At 44.9% G+C, this 22674-nt stretch overlaps 1 protein-coding gene across 1 annotated transcript in view; it reads right to left on the reverse strand.

Annotated features, from left to right (window-relative positions):
* Positions 1 to 4591: 4591 nt before the first annotated feature.
* FSTL1 (follistatin like 1) overlaps positions 4592 to 22674 on the reverse strand; it is a 52962-nt gene continuing 34879 nt past the window's right edge. Inside the window, exons 4-11 of the mRNA XM_080826160.1 lie at positions 21763 to 21892; positions 20452 to 20484; positions 18950 to 19080; positions 14762 to 14880; positions 13322 to 13434; positions 12649 to 12759; positions 10169 to 10245; positions 4592 to 7299 (exon numbers count right to left, since the gene is read on the reverse strand). Coding sequence (XP_080682286.1) covers positions 7255 to 7299; positions 10169 to 10245; positions 12649 to 12759; positions 13322 to 13434; positions 14762 to 14880; positions 18950 to 19080; positions 20452 to 20484; positions 21763 to 21892 — 759 coding nt within the window. The 3' untranslated portion in view covers positions 4592 to 7254. The remainder of the gene's footprint in view (positions 7300 to 10168; positions 10246 to 12648; positions 12760 to 13321; positions 13435 to 14761; positions 14881 to 18949; positions 19081 to 20451; positions 20485 to 21762; positions 21893 to 22674) is intronic.

The following is a 22674-nucleotide window of genomic DNA, read 5'->3' on the forward strand; positions in this document are numbered from 1 at the left end:
TTTTGCTGATATAAAGGATACCTGAGTAAGGGAAATCTTGCTAAAACTGGTTATGGTTGAGATCATTATATTTGTAAAATCCTTCTCTGGGCATTACTGGACAAAGGCTATGGAAATCTTGGAAAGTCAAAGAAAGTGAGACTAACTTGAAATTCTCTAACTTGCCCAATTGATTGAAATCAACTCTTTATTTTTCCCACATCTCACCTTCAAATCTCTCCTCTCTCTATGCTCTTTGTACAGATTCTCCCCCTCTGTTCTTTCGGAAGTGGTAGGGGTTGGAGGAGGATATCTTTCCTGGGCCTTGTAGGAATCAAGATTAGGTTATGAGAGAGAGAGGAGGAAAAAGCATGTAAGAGAAAAGCCAACACAGAAAACTGTCTAAGAACCAGGCATTTTAATTGGTGCACAACTCAATTTTTTTGGATCAGTGGATTCAGGTGATAAAATAATTTCAGTGGAGATAAGATGTATATCCGCTTCTAAAACCTCTGTGTAGAATGTCACCAGAAGCAGGCACAGCAAGGAGATTGATATCTGCATTCTGAAGGAATTTTTCACCAGACCAAAACTTTGTTATGTGTGCTGGAGGTCGTGGGGGATAACAATGGCTGGCATGTCTCTTGGATGTATCATCTCTGGGGAGACCAAGTTGGACTGGGGATCATGTTTACAGGAACTTCAGAGGCCTGGCCTGAACTGCACTCACATATCTACTTAAACAAACAAAGTGAAAAGATGTGCAGATAGTTGTTAGAACTAAATGAAGGAACTTACGAATTACCTTTATGTGCTCAGTAATTAAGTAATAGAGAATACTAATTAGGAATTAATGATTCATGCTGATGTGATGGTTTTTAAAATAAACGGAAATATTGCAGCAAGGTAGAATGGGTATGAGAAGGACCCAGGTTTGAATCCTCGACCCTGTTCTTTGCTAGTTGTATGGCCTTTAGACAAGTTCCTGAAATTTTTTAAATGTATGTTCCTTATCTAGCAAACCATTTTTTCACAGGGTCATTGCGAGAATTATAAGGATCTCTAATAGGTGAAAATAATTGGTAATAATAATGATACCTGACACTGACACAGCACTCTCTTTGTGCCAGAGACTATTCAAAAAAATTGTATATTCATTGAATTATATGCTCATTGAATCCTCAAAGAAAAGAAAAAGAATGAGTTATGTACTATTATTGTGCCACTTTAAGGAGGAACAAGATGCAAAAAGGTTAAATAACTTCCAGAAGTATAAAGGGCCTGGTCAAGCTGGGCCAGGATTTAAACCCAGGAAGGCTGGTTTTAAACATACATTACATTGTCTTACAATAGGGTATCAATCACAAGAACGTTGTTTTGATAGGGGTCGATTAGAAAGAAGTTGAAACATGAGAACAAGGATGACTGGCATTTATGAAAGACAGAGAGCATGTGAGAATATAAATATTACTGGCAACCAGCTATAGCTGTGGAGTCTGGTGGAAGAATTTTGGAGCAGACATTTTGTTTTAAGTTATCCCTGCTCCCTGGAAAATAACAAATTCTGCTAACGTGTATAATTTAAAACTAGGCTAGGAACTAGAAGAATAAAGTCCCTTTTCTCTTGAAGGCAAAAAGTTCCTTTCAAACATGTTTCATCCTTTTGACAATTTTATACAAACTTCCTGGTTAAATATTATATTCTTATTCATTAACAATCTTGTCTCTTATTTTCCTGACAATACCTTCTTTTTACGGGCCCTAATTATTGTCCAGTTTCTGCGTGTTTCATATCTGACCACAGCAGGTGAGATAAGACCTGTGCATTCCAGTGCTGCCCAGCAGGCTGCATTTCCTGTTCCATTCTCCTGTACTCACATAGCCTGTTCTCCTCCTGTATTACTTGGTTTCATATGTGTATGGAGCTTCTGTCTCAGTTTCGATCTCTCCATAGAATCCACAGTATCATTTCCCATCTGAATTGTCTACATGTTGTATAAACTTATCTCATATATGAGCCCAGCCCATTATACCTTATTTATAACTTGTGTACACTTTCTGTTAATGATGCCATGAGAAAGCAGAACAAATAGGCAAACCCAAGTTTCTCAAAAGAGCTATCTTTCTTTATGATGGACCCTCTCAACTCAACATTTTTTCCCTTTTTTTCCTCACTTGATACATTTTTCATAGACCATCTTGTCTACACAAAGGAATGCTATCTCTGCACTATTACCCGATCTGTACTTCCAGCCCAGAGCTCTTCCAGAAACCCTCTGTCTACCTTGCTCACAAGGTATCTCCATTTGGATGTCTTTAGGAAACTCAGATTCAACCTGTGCAAAATCTAATTTATCATTTTCCATTCCTTCCTTCCTTCCCCAGCCGTGTGCCTTCTCCTATTCTCTTACCAATCTCAGGAAATAGCATAACTATATACCAAGTTGTCCAAGTTGGAACCTTGGAGTCATTCTTGACTTCTTTAACTCTCTTCTTTAAGTCTTCTTTAACTCTCATATCTAATTAATACACAACTTCTGTTAATGCTACCTCCTGGACCTTCTGTTCATCCCCACTGCCCATCATCTTAATTCAAGTCACCATATTCTCACCTCATTCCTGACCATAATCTTTTATCCAGGCTACCACAGCCATGTCTTGCCACCCTTGTGACAGACAAAGGGCTAATAACAATATATGAAGGATTATTACAAACCACTTAGAAAAAGACCAAAAGGCAATAGAAAAATGAATAAAAGGTATGAAAGAAAAAGGCAAGAACCAATAATCCACAGAAAGTTGAGATTTTCTCACAAAGGGAGTATTAAAATAAATTTAAAATAAAACAAGTTACCACTTTTGCTCTATAAGAGGCCCAAAGTTTAAAGACACCGTGTTTGCAAAAATGTAGGTAAATAGTTATCAGTGTCCATATATTTGGTGGGAATGTAAATGGGTGCAACTTCTTTGAAGGACAATTGGTAATTCCAAGCAATAAATGTACACACCCTCTAAGAGGATGGATCTTTAATTGTATTTTCTTTGACACAACTTTTATTTTTTTTTAACCATGTGCATAGATTACTTTCTCAATAAGAAATGTGTTAAAAAATTGACTTCTGTTGACAGGAAGACCCTCTCATTAGGGCAGCAGCATGATGCTTCCTGTGTTCTAATCATGGCACAGCCCCCAGCAGCACCCTTAGGTTCCTGCCTTCACATCACACATCCATTCTGCATCTCCTCAGGAGCTCTGATGACATCTGCTTGGAGCGATCCACTCATTCATTCTTTTTCTTTCCTCCCACCTCTCCCTTATTTCAGAGATAATTCGAGAGGACTGATAGGGGTTCATACAGGTGCTCTAAAACTAAAGCTAATCAAAGTAATTTGTATTAATTTGCACAATTCATAGTATTACATTTTGATTATAAGAAACCATTTGAAATAAGCTTCTTTCAGGCTATTTTTATTTTTTTTAAGAGATTTTATTTACTTATTTGACAGAGAGAGAGAGCACAAGCAGGGGGAGCTGCAGGCAGAGGGAGAGGGAGAAGCAGACTCCCTGCTGAGCAAGGAGCCCAATGCAGGACTGGATCCCAAGACCCTGAGATCATTACCTGAGCTGAAGGCAGATGCTTACTGGCTGAGCCACCCAAGCACCCCCAGGCTATTTTTAACTCATTTTCACTTGCTAGCACATACATATTGTAATAGGAGTGTTCCCAGAACATGGTGGAAGATTGTGAGAGGGCAGCCAGGATTTATAAGTAGTGGTGGACAAGGTACTCTTCAAATTGGGTTTAAAATTCCCTTATGAGAATAAAAATTTGAAGAACCAAATTGATTAGTGAGACCAGTAATCTGTAGCAATAACAATCAGAGATTCCCTTTTAATATTTGATTAACACTTGAGTGATACCCCAAATCCAATCAAGGTGATCTGACTGTAATTTTAGAGCAACAAGGGTTCTCCACATAGGACTAAAATTAAGAAAGCTTAAGCCTCATCAGCCAGAATGAGCGATTTTGGAAGACAGAATTATTGGGATTATGGAGTGGACGATAGCTGTAAGACTTGCACAGGGAGGTGGAAAGCAAGTATTGATCATGTGTCCCCAAGATGAAGCAGAACAGAAGGTTTTAACCAGCCAACAGTCAGTTCACTTGGAAATGTTTACCCTTATGGGGTATGTATCAGACGAAAGCCATTAAGGCTGTCTGGTCGGAGCCTGGCCCCCTGGGTCACTTTCCCAGGTTTACTTGGCCTCTCAGTTTCACCGGCAGCCAGCCTCACTGCGCATCATTCCAGTCTCACAAGACCTTCAGGGGCTTTAGGAGCCATTTACTTTAACCTCTTCCCAGTATAGGAGTGCTCCCTGACTTCCCTTCCTACTTCAGACCCGAGGTCCAGGATTCATTTAAATAAACTTGTTCTATGGGTCCTTGAGTAAACTTGCCCTCCCAGTGGCAGTCCCACACTTTATTAGGAGAAACTCTTCAGGTCTCTTTTAAGGCTCCTGAAGGCCAAATCCACTTTATGAGGTAAATGGTTAATGTTCTCACAACTTTATTTGGTCTTGACCTGGGGCGGCGGAGGAAAACAATATAATGACTATTTTAATTTCTTTATTTATCAATAGTATCCAAAAAAAAAAAAAAAAGGGAACAACAACAACAAAAAAGAATCAAGAGTTACAAAAACAAGTTAAATGCAATATGGAAGCCTACTAATACAAATACATTTCACAAACACATATGCAACGGAAACCTGTTCAAATTTGCTTCTGGAGATTTGATTATCTAAAAACTTATGTGTAAAGGAAAGACATTCAGATTTGTCCACATGGGCTTATTAGCAGGTGGAGGAGACCTGCTTTCCAAAAAACAGTGATGGAATCCAGAGTCATGGCATGTGAAAAGGTTTCCATGAACACTGAATCTTAACAGATGCTGTAATATGTTAATAAAATCACGTACACACCGAGAAAGCCCTAGGAAGCTTGCAGTCTAAGCCCCGTGCTTGTACAGAGTTGGAGGAACTGAACCTGGTTTAATCCTATTTGCTCCATGCAAAGCTCTATGCAACGCTCCCCAAACTAGGCTACTTAGCAGCTTTCCATGAATGGTCATCAGATAGTGTGATTCTATGGTGCAGACAATAGCGGCCCTATTTACAGGAGGAATGCAGAGTTATTCTTGGCGATTCCATGTTGCAGGGTAGGGTAGTCTTAGATTGCAACCACTGTCCTGAATGTAACTGGGGAGGAGACACTCTGGCTTCTTGCTTTAAACAAATTGGTACTCCTACCCTCGCTCTCAGTGTCCAGGGGCTGGCAAAACTCAGTCAAGGTGTGCTGTTGGGAGTTCTCCGAGGTGACTGGATAGGAAGGTGCATTTCAGCGTGCACAAGTGGGGCTCAAAGAGACTTTTTAAATGGGATGTATATAAAAGCTCAGAATTCTAAACAAAATGGAATGCTGTCCTTTCAAAGGAGAACAAAGAAATTTGTTTAGAAGGAATTCCACATTCAAGCACAACCTTCTCAGAGTTGCCTGGGCAGTGCAATCTACCTAATTTCCCTCTCATAGTCTGTAATCTACTTTCTGAAAATGAGCTCTTAAGTGTTTAATCTTTGTTGTTCCAAGTGCATCTTATATATGGTAAATAGTGAGGTTAATAATCAGGGTCCAAAAGATAGGAATGATGGACTTCTTCCCAATCATGGTTTGAAGACTCCATTTCCATTCCCTCCTGCCTCCTTAAAATGTGAAGCCATCTTTTGTCCTCATCTTGAAAGGAAAAGCTATTTCTGTTTCCAAGAAGGTTAAGAATGGAGTGCAATAGTGAGGGCAAAGTGGAGGGGTTCTCTTTCCCATTCTCTTCCTGGATAGACTTTACCCGAGAGGGCTCTACATCACAGCACAACCCGTACAGCCTCCGAGACAGAGGTCAGATTTGGTCATCTTGTTTTTAGCTGTCAGACCCTTTTAACAGTAAAGTTTCCCTTATCCTAAGGAGAAGAGAAATCATAGGTACCTATATCCTTCTGGACCAACTATCAGAACCACAGAATTTATAATTTATCAGATTGAAAGGTTAATGCATTCCTACTTGCTCACTGAGGAAACTGAGGCCCCAAAATAGGAAGAGACTGGGCCAAAGTCCCCCTCCTAGCTAGTGGTAGATCAAAGAGCATATCGATAGGCTAAGCCTTGCTTGGCTGCACTTGTCTCCATCCTTTGGAACGCTGATTTGCATGAATGTATCAGAATAAAATGGAAACAAATTAGCTTTTTGGACCTCAAAAGCTTTGTATGGAGATGCTCCGTATTCCCCTGGCTTCTGTCTGAGGCACCCACTGGCAGACTGCTGATCCACTGCAAGCTGGGGGACAGAACTTTGGGCTGCGTCTAATATGTGGCAAGGTGGGTGGGGTCTGGGTTATAGCGGTCCCTGCACCAGAAAGAACCCCAAACTCTCCCGCCCCTGAAATGGTAGGACTACTGAAAAATAATTACAAAAGCTTAATTTCTAGTCAAGAAAATAAAATACTAAACAACAACAATAATATAATGATAATAACTGAAGAATGAAGTCAACTTGCCAACAAAAGTTTTACAGAAAAATAGCACCTTTGGTAAAAAGTATTTTAAAAATTTGGTTCGGTCTCTAAGGGGCTCAAAGGTGGACAAGTATCTGCATCATTTGCATGTACCCCCCCAAATTCTCAAGTCTAAGGGACACCGGGTACCTGGAAGGATGGCTGCGTTATCTAGAGGCAGTGGTTGAGGCCGTGAGAAGCACAGATGCTGGAGGTCTGTTAGGCTGATGGCGACAGGAAGGGCTGGATGCAGAATGCCTTCCTCTCCACTGAGCCTCCAAAACCCCCCCTCTGGGGCAGCCTGTGAAGTTCTGGCTGGCATTGCCTGCACTCCCCGTAGTGTGCTTACTGCCGTGGCAGACTGGGGTTCAGATCTGGGTCCACTCCTCTCCCAACCCCGATGCAGTTTCCTTACTTGTCTCCAGCCCCTGAGCACCATTTACAGTTTCTCTCAAAGCACTCCTAGAAATGAAGGCTATGGCCCTGCCCCTCCTAGCCAGCCACCCCCATTTCCTTTATTGCAAAACAAATAGACAAAATAAAAACTCATTGCTACACAAGCATATACTGGTGATTGGGTGATTGTAGCAGACACTTGCATATACTGGACTCAGCGCAGAAGTGGAAGAGAAGGTGCCAGGCTCTGGACACCCTTCCCAGGTGCCTCCTCTTTAGATCTCTTTGGTGCTAATTTTCTTGGTCTTTTCAGCTGTTTCCTTTGAGAAGCAGGAGAAAATAAACATTGTGAATTATAAAAAAAGAATCACTGGTACCTATCTAGTCTTCAAGATTTTATACAGCATTGGCAGAGACATGCTTCTGCTAAATTTTCGTTCTGTTACTTGTCTGTCTCTTCCGTGGATGAGAACAACCTGAGGGCAAAGATCATGTGTTCTTTTTGACATGGTCACACAGGGGCTGTCGTTAAGAGCTGAGCCTATTTGAACACCTGTGAAACCACAGGTCAGACACGATTATCCCCATTTTAAAGATGAAGAAAAGGATGCTAAGTGCAAGTACTACAAGATGTGCCAAAAATCCTAGTCCAGAAAGGGGTTAAGGGCAATTGGCTCTGGAGGCAGACAGTCTGAACTTCAGTCAGGGATGTACTCCTTTCTGGAGGACTTCGGGCAAATTATAAAAACTGTGCCTCAGTGTCTTCATCTACAAGACGAGGGTAATAAAGGACCACCTCTTACAACATGTCACATTCCTCCAAAGAAGACATTCTTACTTATGGTCAGTAAGCACATGAGAAAATGTTCAACATCATTGGTCGTTAGGGGAATACAAGTCAAAACTACAATGATATACCACTTCACACCCACTGGGCTGGCTAAAAGAAAACATAAGGGACAATGACAAATGCGGTAAGTTGTGGAAAAACAGGAACACTGCTGGCGAGGACGTAAATGGTACAGCCGCTTGGAAAACAGTCCAGCGGTTCCTTGAAAGATGATCACCATATGATCCTGCAATTGCACCCTACAGACCCAAGAGCCCTGAAAATGTATGTCCACACAGAGACTTGAACAAGAATGTTCACCGCAGCACTATTCATCATAGCCGAAAAGGGGTAACAACCAAAATATCTGTCAGCTGGTGAACAGACCCACCAAATGTGGCTCATCCACACAATGGAATGTTATGTAGCCATGAAGAGGAGTGAAGTACTGACAGATCAAGGACTGACTGATCAAAACAAGGACAAGCCTTGAACGCATTATGCTGGGTGAAGGAAGTCACATCAAAAATACCATATAGTGTATGATTCCATTTGTCTGTCTACATCCAGAATAGGCAAAGCTGTAGAGCTGGAACGTAGATGAGTGGCTGCCAGGGGCTGGGAGAAGAGAGAATGGGGAGTCACTTCTAATGGGCCCGGGGTTTCTTTCTGGGCTGATGAAAATGTTCCGGAAATAGTAGTGATGGTTGATCATCTAGTGAATATACTAAAAACCACTGGGTTGTATACTTTAAAAGGGTGAATTTTATGGTATATAAATTATATCTCAATAAAAAACTAATTAGGAAATAAAAAACAACAGTGCCTGGCATCTAGCAGACACTGTTGGCTTCCCGTCCGCATTCCCCTTTAGCGTTTCAGTACTGGCATGGCTTCTTCCTGCCAGCACCTGCACCGCTTGGCCTGAGACTTTTTCTGGCTGCTGGAGCCTGCTCTGCCCACACATTCTGGCGGGCCAGAGATGCTCGGGAATTCATGCTGCTGGTGGTGGCCCTCGCCAACGGCAGCTGGGGAGTTTGTGGAGGAATACTCCTGCTCCCTTCCCCCTCAGGCTCGGGAACTCCGGTCTCAGCCCTCCGCAGGAGGACTAAGCGCCACCCGCCCACTGTGGTAACATGCCTGGATACACACTCTTTATTGCTTCCTTCCTTTCCTGGGCTTGCTTCCCAACTCCCCTTCTGATGTCTCCTAGGATTGCTAAATCAACTATTTGTACTCGAGTCCTTGCCTTAGCGTCTACTTTCTGAGAGAACTCACATAAAAGGCATAAAAATGTGAGCTATTATAATTCACTCCCTACTGTCTACTCTGATCATTTCCCCACCCCAGAGGAAAAGAATTCCTATTAAGTTCTTTTTTTGTTTTATGTGGTTGGACTTGTCTGGAGACTCAAGGCTGATGAAATATGGAAAAACAGAAGGTCAGGAGCTTCTGCTTTGGCTTAAAAAACTGACATGAAGTTTCTGTTATCAGTGACAATAGTGACAAAATGCGTGTTAAAAACCACCAATATGAGCAATTATTATTTTTGAGCACTTAATATTAATAATTATTTTCAAGTCAAATACTTCATTGCAACAGCAGTTCTTGTGACTGTTACATTCCCTCAGAACTTAAGTCAGACAGAAGGCTTATATACCAGACCCAGTCTGCAGACAGGTGACCTGCGGCCCAATATCCTTTGTTAACTACTCGGTAAGCCAGAGGGAAAATAGGCCCTTAGAGGCCACATATCCGTGTTTTCCCTCCAGCCCTTACCAAAGTATGTCAGTGAATCCCTATTCTGCCAAGAGCCTTTTTCCCAGGGAGGCCTTCAACTTAATGACATAGCACCTGAGCAGAATTTTTATTTATTATCTTCTCGTCTCCAGGAAGCAGAACCTCTAAGTACTCTGGCCTTGTCAATCCCAGGCTGTTTTCTAACCAGCTTGGCATTTAACTGAAATCCTTTCTGCTGTGGTCCATGTTCACTAATTTCCTGTTCACTGCCCCCAAGGAGCTCCTAGTCTTTGGGTTTGGGCACTGCTCGTGATAGGAAACAGTAATACTGCTCATTTGCAAACCACTGTCGACCAATTTACAGATCACCACCTGCCTAATTCTTACCTATAAAGCAACTTACCAAGTTGTAGCCTCTATCTGCTGAGACCTGCTGGACCCTGGAGGGACTCCACCAGGGAACTATCTAGATCATGGTTTGATACGTGGGTTTCCATTCAGGACTTATTGTAAGGACCAGAGTGGTGCCTTGGTCTCCGGGAGCATTAGGCAGTATCTGAATGGTGGAAGGGCCGAATGGCGGCAGCTGAACCCGAGCCAGCATGGACGCGGCCACTCACCTGGTGCTTTTGGAGCTCCTGGACATATCTGGTCATCTCCTCTTCTGTCTGGCTCTGGGCCCCCTTCTGATTCTTTCCTGTAAGAAGAACCAAAGCTCAGAGCTGGGGACACTGAGGGAAGCGAGTTCAGAATCCCACCAATAGCTACCTTTTAGGGTCTCGATTTCCTCTCCCATTAACCTATGGAAGGAAGGGTGAACTGCCTGCATTTCTGTGAATATGAAGTGTCCCAGTGCAACGGACACCTTCAGAGGAACACTGAACAAATCAATCTCCTTCACTTTCCCCTGGCCTCTGCACCTGGTGTCTCCTTCCCCCACTTCTGGGGCAGTCATGCTGGGGCAGGGCCGGCAGGGAAAGCTATGGGGAGTTAGCTGGGTCCTGACTCAGGAGATCCTCCAGACCAGTGATTCTCAACCATTCCCACACCTGCAAAATGTCCTATAGAACTTTTCAAGATACCATTGTTTAAGTTCTACTTTTAGATTCTGGTTTAACTGTTGTTGGGCACCAGGATTTTATAAAGGCTCTAGGTGATTCTAATGTACAGCTGGGGTTGATAACCACTGTACCGAGCAATGTTTCCCAAATTTACAGGGTGGCTAAAAAAATAAATAAACAATAAATCATAGAATACATCCTAAAAATGTAGGTTCCCAAGCTATCCTTTTGTGGATTCTGATTCACTAGGTTTGGGGTGGAATCTGTACGTTTACTGAGCACAGTGTTTGCTGTGAGGAAACACCACTCCGCCATGCTTCTCGATTCTGGCATTAATCTGCCCCTCGTGGCAGTTTCCCTCTGGCTCCCCCTGGTTTCACATCTCGATGCCACCTTTTTCTTTGCCCCATTGGAATGTGTGGTCTAAGACCAGACTGCCTTTCAGGTACTGACTTTGGAATGCTGCCTCTGCAATGTATGCTCAGATCCATGGCCCACCCACCAAGATAGGCTCACTCTGGGGCACCCCCATTTCCAGGGCTGTTCCACAGAGGGCTGTGAACCTGGGCCATTTGGAGAGGGATGATGAGCTGTCCAGTGTGGCTGTGGAAATGGGCATTGTCCCATGGAGGCCATCATTTGGGTTTTGTCTGATGCATGTGATGGGGCTCATTATCCAGATGATCGAGCTTATTCTGTAAGCCAGCTAGCTATTTAACAATTGCCTGTGTCTTGGAAATGGATGGCTACCCTTCCAAAATCAGACTAGCCGCAGTTAGGTGTTGAGATCTACCGCAGGGGTTTTGGGAAGATAAGTGTGGGTTACTTCTTGATTGAGGCATGTTGGGTAGAGTTTTGAGACATTCTCTCTTGGCTTCAAAGCTATAGTGTGCTTAGCCTGGCTACACTGACTTCGTTTTGACTTCCAGCAACTTCTAGGATTTATAGTTTCTAAACAGCCTCTTCCCACTCTTCCATTAGTCTCTGGAATTGTGTTGGCTTCTCGCCTTCCCACATGGAAGAGGGACTTGATCCCAGGCAGTGACAGACTAGGGCTCTCCTAGTAGGTCTGAGCTCATTTTGCACTGTTGCTGCTGCCTAAGCTTCTTATCTAGAACCACCTTTTCTGGGTCCTTAACCTCTGTCTCCCAGTTACCATCTTTCCTGACCTTTCTGAATATGATCCTAAGACCAGCCTGTTCTTTTTTGTCTCAGTTTTTTAAAGATATAATTTTAAATTCACCCTATCTGGTATAAATTTTGGGCTTGGTTCCTACCAACTGACCTTTCTTCTCAAACCCAGTGTGACTCTCCAGTTTAGAACTGGCTTCAACCTCACTCTCTTTCCTCTAATCTGAATGGTGCTTGTTTTCCCCTATGACCTGGCTCCCATTTAAGTGTTTCTTTTGATCTTTGGCATCATTCCAACATGCCATGGGTTTTCTGCTCTGGTCCCTCAAACTCTCTGATGTCTCTATCTCCTCAACCCACTCTGACCATACTCAACTTTTTTTTCTTAGGGATTACCTAAGTCTGTTAATTCAAAGAGGGCCTGTAAACAGTTCTCCTTTTTCTGCTGGGTGCGGATGGCAAGGAGGAGACATTCTGTCTTCCAACCACATGAGTCTTTTTCACAGAGGATTTCCTAAGCTGTCCTAAGGATTAAGTGGGTTAATATGTAAAGTGCGTAAAAGAGTGCCTGGCGCACAGCTCTCACTAAGTATTTGCTTTCATCATTATTATTATTACTATTTCTACCATGATGAGGCCAGCCTTATATCAACATTTGATCTTGCCCTGCATCTTAAGCCTCTCTGCTGCCACACCTCTGGAGCGAGTACTGGACATAATACATCTAGCAGAAGTGCTTTGCTCTTGATGCTGCCCACGGGGCGCTCGGACACTACAAATGGAGTCTGTTCCTTGCTCCTAGTCCCTGCACTCTTCTCCGTCATCCCCACCCTGACTTCTCCTATGTTGAGTTCACAAAGGAAGCTCTCTCCCCGCCCTGCCTTTCTTCTGCCTGAGGGTCAGCTCACCGTCACAGGTCATGGCTGTGCAGACCCAGTTTCCGCAGGCACAGACACAACGGTTACAGTCCACCTCGGTCTCTGCTCCATCTGCATAGGTCTCATCCTCCAGGGCACACTCTGTTGGGACCGGAATAAGGGGCAACGGTTTAGGGTGAGGATGGAACAGGACATGCTGGCTACTCTCTGTGCACTTTACCCCTTTCCCAGATAAGACCTGCTTCTGCTTATCCTTCAGAGGCAACATATCTGGGTAAATGACGTCATCGATCCAAAGATTTTTGGACCCTGAACTCAGCATGTTGATGATGGGCTAGGGCCCAGTCTAAAATTGTGGGAGGCAAACCATAAAAGACTCAATCTCAAGAAACAGACTGAGGGTTGCTGGGGGGAGGGGGGACGGGAGAGGGTGGTGGGGAAATGGACATTGGGGAGGGTATGTGCTATGATGAGTGCTGTGAAATGTGTAAACCTGGCGATTCACAGACCTGTACCCCTGGGGATAAAAATACATTATATGTTTATTAAAATAAAAAAATTAAAAATTTAAAAAAAAATTTAAAAAAAATTGTGGGAGGGAATTTTCTTAGCAAGCTCTGCAAAATTCCATCAAGTCTCTCTCTCTTGGCCCTCCCCAAGGCCCCCATTCCCTACAGCTTCATATTTCTTAGGTGAAGCATACTCTTCTCTGGAGGATTGAAGGTCGGGTTGAGGCACTTGAGGAACTCTTGGAAGCTGAGTTTCCAGTCAGCATTTTCATCAGACAGTTCGATGAGAGCATCAACACAGAGTCCTCTGGAACAAAACACAGGAGAAATGTGTCAGCAAGACCTCAGCTTCACTCCCACAGAAAGGAACTAAACATCGGGATCACATACTCCTGGGGCCTCCAGAGGAGGCCAAGGGGGCGACTATTAACTGAAGAACTTTCTGCACTGTCTTCCCATAAGCATCACCCATCCTGGCTCCTGTGAGCGTCCAACATTTATTTTGTTATACTTGTCAGATCATTCACATGGTTCAAACGTTCTGCCCAAGAAGACTAAAGTTTGCTGAAAGGTTTTGTCCACTTTGACTGACAAATGTTCTCACTGCCCATGCTTCCATGAGCAACTGCCTTTCCCGCAGTATTGGTTAGGTCAGCCAAACTAGGGAAATCAAAACAGAAGGGAGATGAATAGATGACAGGAATGGAATGTGTGACGGAGTTCAAGTAGGCATCATCACCATCACTACTCTAGAAAAATAAACATATGTTCAGAAAAGTTTTACAGAACTCCAGTTCCCTCATGCTCCCCTTGACCTGGATTTGAGCCCTGGTTCAATCACTTCCTACCCAAATGGCCTTGAGCTAACTCTTCAACTTTTCTGAGCCTGTTTCCTCATCTGTAAAACGAGGACGGGGAGCCCTCCTTCACTGGGATGTTAGAAGATCAAACATTGAACTTTTAAAATATTATCTAATTTCAAGTTATCAAAATCTGAAGGATTTTCAGGTATGATACTGTAAGGTCATGGACTGCTAAGAAAGAATCATTCCAGAATCTGGGCTTCATGTTTCGATTTCTTCTGAACAAAAGAGGTGCTGTTCCTATTTTTAATTCTTGCTGATGTATTGGAACTACACTGGAAGTTTCTGAGGGGTTAATTTTGATTAATATTTAGTCTGGAATAATGTCAGAAAAGGACAAGGACACGCTCTCATTTGTGACAATTAGGGTTCTCTATGTGAAATGGCACCAATTATCTTAAAAGTCAGAACTAAAGCTATTTTAGACTTGGGGTTAAATAATACAGTAATGTAATTCCGTTAGAAAATTAACCATTAAAACATTATGCACGATACTCAGGAACACTTTTGCTCTGATATGACCTTGATAATTTAAGATTACATTCTACTGCTTGCAAGTTCTGGCCAAAAACTAACTACTTGATCAGATACCAGGGGTGCTCAACATGTTAGTTCATAATGTTCACAAAATAGACCAGGACAGAATCCCTATTTTTGCTTTTTACTTTTCATTTGCCCTGGCGGCTCCTTGCAGGTAGGAAAGGGTTCAAATTCCGCTCCTATCCAGCCTTTGCCTCGTGGACCACCCCCTGAGCCCTCAACTCCACTCACCTAAGCAGTTTGTTGTTCTCCTGGTCTGCATACGTGGTGATGTTGACGGCAGTTTCATTCTGCTCCACAAATTTCAGTAATTCGCTAGAGTCCAAACGAGAGTCACCATTATCGACGTTCTAGAAAGGGGAAGAAGAACTCTTTCAGGAACACTTTGTACAACTGTCTCCCATTCAGCTTGACCCATCTTTGGTTCATCCTGCTCATTCCAACCCTGCCCTGGCCTCAGAGCTCCAGCAACACAGGCTTGGAAATGTGAGACGGCACCTGCACCCTAAGATGAGAGAGTGGAGGTGTGCGGACAGAGGCCACTGAGGGCCTTTCAAACCCAGACCCTGCTCAGAGCAGCAGCTGGGACACAGGCCTGTGTTTGCCCAAGCGGACTGGGGTGCTTGAGGGCACTCTGTGGCTCAGCCCTGACACTGTCCTGCAGACATTCTCCAGGGAACATCTGGGTTCAGGCAGCCACCATACCCTGTCCTCAAACCTCAGTGGACATGTAACAACAACGTTCTGAATCAGAATCTGCGGCAGAGCCTAGGACGTGTATTTCTAACCAGCTGCTTGGGAACAGCAATGCAGGTGACCCTCCGAGCTCACTCTGGGAGTCACAAGACCACTTTTTGCTGCTTGATTTCCCTGGCATGCTCTCACACCTAATGTTCACACTGGTACCCCTGACCAAACACATCAGTGAGAAGTCACAAGTAAAGGCCCTGAATTGATAACCTGCAGGCAGAGGTGGTGCAAACCCCTCCCCCACCCCTCTGCTCTGGGCTGGGGGCCCCACTGCAGATGTGTGCAAGGTCCTTGGCTTACAGAGCGCAGGCTGTCCTCATGACCCAGCTGACATCCCACAAGCACAAGGTGAGGGTACAGTGAGCTCAGGTATTACCCCTCTTTGGCAAGATGCTAAACCTAAACCATTTGGGACCATTAAACATGCTCAGGCCCCCACTGCAGGAGGAGGGTGTCAAGGTCAAGGTCTTATCAAATTCTAAGTTGATATTGCTGCTCTCCTAAATAGTTCTGGTGGCGGAAAATTGTTTTTGAAAAATTCTTCTTCTCTAGGCTGTCTTGTCCTGCTGCCTTGGGAAATATTCAGCATTCCCATGTTACTTTAAGGGTGGCTCCCCAGATGGTATAAGGGCTTCTGGAAGAAAAGCCTGTCCAGGCTCCCAGGTAGAAGGGTCTCTCCTCCCATGACTATCATGTGTCACATACAGTCTACTCTAAGGTTGTAAATCTTTCCATAGTATGTATAGTGCCAGGTATGTCTAAAACAAAGCATGCCAGCCCTTGCTTAATGCCTTTTCATCATTCTTGTCTCCATTCCCAGCAACAGGTCTCAGATGTTCTCTAGTCCCTATACATCCACCCTGAGGAAACCGCCATTCACCTTGTAAAGGCTTGATTAACTAATGGAGAGAAAGGAAATAAAGTTGGCCAGGGGTCATTCTTAGCAGTGCAGAACATTCTTGAATCCAAATGTTCCAACCAGTGCTGGACAGACAGAAGCAGCCCTCACAGATCCCAACAGCTTCACAGCCTGATAAGAGAGTGAGCCTGATGAGGAGCTGCACAGCCATGGTGGCAGACCTGGGGCCATGTGGCCCCTGGGGGCACCAGGAACCTGCCACTATGGCCCAGGCAGCTCCCAAAAGGCAGTGCTAAGTGCCCACACTGCCCATTCAGCAGGGCCAGAATCCAGGCCTGAAGCTGAGGGGAGAGCCAGCCAGCCTGAACGCTCATCTCAGGAGGACCAGACAGGCCTCCCAAGCCAGCTCTGCATGTGGATCCAAAGGAAAACAGAGGCTGGTACCTGCCCCAGAACTAGCCTGGACTGCCTGGGGGCCTGCCTCAGAGGCCATGATCTTGGACCATGAACCAAACTAATTTACTTGGCCTCTGTTCAGCCAAGCAGTGACAGAAGGCACAGTACCTCGTGTGCCTGTTGTCCCAGCTTTATGTATACTTTATGTACACTTGAGCACCCTTTTCTTCTGTGTAACTCCAGGGTTCTAGCAAGGCAAGAAGGTGTGTGATACAAAACCCATGTTTGGGGCTTATTGCCAAGTCTGGAAAACGTTCAGAGGATGGGCTAGGACAGGCACTTGCTCACATACAGCTGCTGTGGTGATGGGGGACATGATACCTGGGTAACGGAGGTAAGAAGTCTGGCTTCAGCTGTGGCCCTGGCCACCAGGGGTATGCCACCAGGAGTCCAGCGTGTGTCTATGACGTGGGCCATGACCGGCTCTCTCTACCTGGGTCTGTTACACTTTCACTGGAGAAATCATGAATGAATCACTAGGTGAAGTGAGAGTCTGGTTTTGGTCTTAACCAAATTCTCATTAGATTTTCTTTTCAACTAATTTTGATATTAGGAATACCAGCTGGGCTGGAGGGCAGTTCCTGGTTCAGAAACCGTTTCTGTGAGATAGCCACTCTCTCACCAACAGGCAGTTATGTGCGTAGTGGAAGGCATGTCCCTTTGAAGACTGCACAACACAGGACTCTTACTAGATGGCTATTACCATCAAAAAGTAGATACTGAATCCCCTATTTTCTCAGAGGACACTGCCAGAGTACCTGGGAAAAGCAGGCCTTATTGTGTGTGTCAGTCATGATCAAGCTTTCGTGGTCAGGAGCGAGAATGCCCTAGAGGAAGCTACTTTCTCAAGGGAGCCTACTGGAGAAGTTACTGCCGGGGCAGGTGGAAAGGTGTTGGGGGAAGGGTATGGGACCCAGCTACTCGGGAGTCAAATTAATAGCAGGTGCCATTGATGGACACAAAGGGGCCACTAAGAATGACTACAGGTCCCAAGGGGAACTTTGGAAAGAGTGTTCTGGGTCTCCTAGGCCCTCGTGGCCATGGCCAAGTCACTGCATGCAACGACCTGGCAGGTGTTGCTCACTCAGCTTCTAAAAAATCATTTCCCTCAAGTTAGTTTCTGTTCCTGTGTGACTGTCCTGTCTTTGCACAATTGTGTTTCTCTGGAGATGAGGAGCCCCCCTCTGCCCCAAGGGCCTTGTAATGCTGGCAGATTGAGACAGAGGGTAGACTGAGAAGGGCTGGGCCTTCTCAGCCAGGTGTGATCTCAAACACTTGGAACCCAGAGAGACATACTTTCTGCCAAGGGAGAGACAACTCACTGAAGAAAGAAACACAAGCGAAGTCTTAAATGACCAAATATGCAATCCAGTATTTCTCCATCTGTGGGGTCCATAAAGTCAGTTAGGAAGAGGAATCCCCAGACTAGGCTGGTTTTTACCACCTGTGGTGGCCACAGAGCCACCAAGAAATCCCTCATGTGCCTGGGGTTGCTTCTGAGTCCAGGCTGGTTATGGTCTTGGACAGCAGGCCCTGGAGACATGTGAGAACATGTTCATCTGACAGCATCTACCTAGAGATGTGTGCTTGTCAGTACAGGGGGCTTTCTGCTTAGATGGCAGAGTGAGCATGTGAATGTGTGTCTGGGAGGAGGCTGTGTCTGTGTGGGGTGTGCATCTCTGTATGTGGGATGTGTGTGTGTGGTGTGCATGCTTCTGCTTGTAGTATTTCTCTCTGGGTGTGCTGTACATAGGTGTGTGTCTGTGTTCTTGTCAATTAGCTGGCAGAGTATCTTTAACTGCTTCATTCATGATGTCTCAGGCTCTCTGAAAAATCTCCAAGCCATGGAAGCCCTACTCATCACTAACTACTAATTCCGACCTTTTTCAAGGAAGCATCTCTCCTGTCTCCCATTGGAACAACCTGTCTCTTGAACTAAGTGATGGGACAAGCAATATGTAGACTTCGCAAAGAATCCTGGACCCATGGAACGCCAGTCCATGGATTCTTCTCAGATGCTGAGGAGCTCTACACGCCAGGGACGATCAAGTTAATGACTTAAAGAAATGTCAAACTGGGTGGGAAACGCCTGGATCTGGGTGAGGTCAGAAGGTATACTATATCAACAGCGAGCTCTGCGAGGTAGAGGGTAGGGGATACATACAGGGTAGGGGGATAGAGCCTGGCCATATACATGAGCAGTAGATCCCAAAGCCTCTACTGCTGGAATCTCACTTATCAAACTCATCAGAAAGCAACCATCATAGCTTCATGGGATGATGGGAAGATGTGATCAGGCAATGCAAGAGGAAGTCTCCCCCTTTGAAGAGTATTTGACCCCAACTCTGGATTACCTTAAAGTACTTGTCTAGGATTTCACTGTAGTTGCTGCCTTTAGAGAACCAGCCATCTGGAATAATCTCTGCTTCCAGCCACTGGATGATGCGACGCCGGAGCTCATCACGGTTGGACTGATAGCAAACGACTGCAGGAAGGGGAGGGAGGTCAGCTGAGCGGTGAGGACCCCAATGTCACCCAGCATCCACTACATGGGAGGTTCTGTGCTGGGGGCCCTGCATGCAACGTTGCATTGAATTTTCATAGTGTTCCAGGGACACAGAATTATCACACATATTTTATAGAAGTCAACACAGGGTAGACAACTGGAAAGTGACTAAACCAGGATTCAAGCTTATGTTTCTAAAACACTTAAAAGAATTGAGAATATTGAAAGAGAGAGACTATGTTGCTTAGGTGAGAAAAACAGCAGCAGAAAAATAAAGGACATTTTCATTAACTTTAGGAAGCCGAGGGGGAAAAATCAATCAATCAATAAACAGCTCTTTCGGCTCAAAGATGAGCTGAACTAATAAGAATGAAGGAGCACATTATAATTTTTCATGCCACCAGATCTTAAATTCTCTATAGCTTTTTCCTCTTAACAACTGGGTTTATCAAACTCTCCCACTTAAAATTTTACCCTGTCTGCATTACCCCTTATTCTAAACCACAGAAAACAAGGTCAAGAAAGGGCCATGCTGAAACTCTGCTCTGGACAGCTGTTGCAAGACACATGGCAATACCAGGTGCAGTTGGCAATACCAGTCAGGTAGATGGGGGACAGGGGAGGGAGAGCCTTGGCAAGAGGAAATTCCTGGAAGACAACACACACTGGGATGTGCTAAGGGCCCTGAGCCAGGAGAACGGAAATCTGGGCTGCCACTTCCAAGCTGTGTAATGCAGGGAAATTCACTTAACCTGAACCTCGATTTCATCATCTATGAGGCCATTACAATGAGGTCATTACAATAAGGTTTGCCTCCCAAGATTACTGTAAAGATCTAAGGAAAAGCATACGATAAAGGTTCTGTAACTATAATGATGAAATTTTAATTTCAATTCATAGAAAACCATGGAAAAAGTCCTACTGGCATTTCCATTATCTCCTTTCAAAAAAAGTTGTGCCTTCTGATTCTGTGCCTTCTGTGACATCAGCCTATGTTACAGAGCATTGAAGGAAAGATTCAGTGACTTTCCTGTCCTTTTAATGCAGTCACTACTCAGCAAAAACTGAAAACACAGCCAACATTCGGACCCAACCAGCCACTTCAAATGTCAAGCACCATAAACACACACACACACACACACACACACACACACACACACACACACACACACACACACACAGAGGCAGTTTTGCAGCTTTTCTGAGCTGTGTTGAGGCATGACCAGTTCTGGGTCACAAATTCTGACACACAGATCTTGTGAGCTTCAGCAGGGAATGTGAAACACAAAATTCCGTCACAAAAAGAATTTCTTCCCTAAAAGGCACCCTGGAGAAAAAACAGGTTCTCACCTGGGCTGGCAGATGGACTTACGGATTTCTTCTCTGCAAGACAAAAAGGAGAAAATGCGTAAGGCCAAGTGAGGACCAAAGAACACATCCATGTATCACTGGGATTAAAATCATCCTATGCTGGGCACCTGGGTGGCTCAGTGGGTTAAGCCACTGCCTTCGGCTCAGGTCATGATCTCAGGGTCCTGGAATCGAGTCCCGAATCGGGCTCTCTGCTCGGCAGGGAGCCTGCTTCCCTCTCTCTCTCTCTGCCTGCCTGTCTACTTGTGATCTCTCTCTGACAAATAAATAAATAAAATCTTAAAAAAAAAAAAACTATTCTGAAAGAGAAAAAGAACATTAAAAAAAAAATCATCCTATGCTAAGGGGACCACTCACAATCTTTTCATCATTTTGTCCTAGTTGCCTGTCTCCCTTCCTTCTTCTAGGGCCTAAGAATGGAGATCTCTTCTCCCCTGCTTTATTTGACCTTTTTGGGCTACTAAGTTGCCCTCCTGGTCTCATTCCTTCTCCTTTCAGGTTGAGGGGTGGGGATAGGTTGCTGGGACTTTGAGAATTCCCATGGAATCATTATATAGAAGGTAGTGGAGTGGAGACCCACACGTGGAAAGAGTTTTTTGTTTCACCAGGGCAGTTCAAGGCTGGGAGGGGCTGAGTGGGGCTGCGGCTTGGCAGGGTGCTGGTGTCTAATTAGCAATGAGCTTGGGACCCCCTCCCTCTTATCCTAATGGCAATGGTTTGAGTACAAAATAGAGGAAATATATATACCAAAGCTGAGAGGTGCCCAAATTTAAAAAGTGAAATTCAGGTTGCCTGGGTGGTTCAGTCAGTTAAGTACCTGAGTCTTCGTTTTGGCTCAGGTTGTGGTATCATTCATGAGATCGAGCCCTGCGTGGGGCTCTGTGCTCAGTGGGAGGTCTGCTTGATCTTCTCTTTCTCCCTCTCGCTTTGCCCACACCCCACCGTACTCTCTCTCTAAAATAAATAAATAAATCTTTAAAAAATAAATAAAAAATGAAATTCGCCTGCTTTTTAAAAAGACATAGAGTTCGTTTAAACACTTCCTTATTCTGTTGATTATTGATGTGGTTCCCTACCCACTGCAGACAGTACTGGACGCTCCCCTGGGAGGTTGATGCAGGAAACCCCACGCAAAGCCAGTATCCACGGCAAAGCCAGCAGGCTCATGAGCACCAAGAGGACGCATCTCCAAGTAGCTGGGTGGTGTCCATGACCCTAGTGGAAAGCAGTGTGGGACATCCCCTGGCTCCTCTGCTGGACCTGGGAGATGGTGGTAACAGCACTCTTTACCTTTGCAGTGTCCATCGTAATCCACCTGGATTTTGGACCCAGTGAGGCAGGCGTCTCGATGCAGCTCACAGTGGTTGAGGTAGGTCTTGCCGTTGCTGCCGCACACTGGCCTCTTGTGAGGTTTGCATTGCTGAAACAGACCCGAGGAGGAGATCTGTGCAGTCAGGGTGCCAACCCATGCACACGAGCACGCACATGCACACACGTGCAGCCTGTGGGTACACCCTGGTAGGGAGCCTCAGCTCTGGCCATCAGTGACTCTATCCCGCTCAGCATTGGAGGCACCCCCTCACTTTGCAGCCCTGCACAGACCCCCGTGCTGATGCCAGTTCATGGCCATCTCCTCTATTCAGTGAAGGAATGGACAACCCTGACCCTTTCGAATTAGCAGGAAGAGCATTTTATTAGAAGCCAGGAATCTGGACACTCTGCTTCTTTGGGGAAAGTCACTCGATGTCTTTGGATGATCTCAGATCCCTTAAAACACCAACATTTGGGCGCCTGGGTGGCTCAGTGGGTTAAAGCCTCTGCCTTCAGCTCGGGTCATGATCTCAGGGTCCTGGGATAGAGCCCCGCATCAGGCTCTCTGCTCAGCAGGGAGCCTGCTTCCTCCTCTCTCTCTGCCTGCCTCTCTGCCTACTTGTGATCTCTCTCTGTCAAATAATAAATAAAATCTTAAAAAAAAAAAAACCCACCAACATTCTATGACGCAAGAGCCAGAGCTGAGAGTGGGAGATGTGGAAACTGACAGGCAGGTGCACAGACAGGCACGTGTGCACACACACATACACACACACCCCAATGCTTCAATTCTTCGGGGGCTTAACTAGAAGGATCTTTGCTCTCTTGCTCTGTGTAGTATTTGGGGGCCATTTTGTTTTCCTCTTGATCTTGCAAGGGCTGTTGTGAGGC

This window comes from Martes martes (genome assembly GCF_963455335.1).
Source record: "Martes martes genome assembly, chromosome: 1".
Lineage (NCBI taxonomy): Eukaryota > Metazoa > Chordata > Mammalia > Carnivora > Mustelidae > Martes > Martes martes.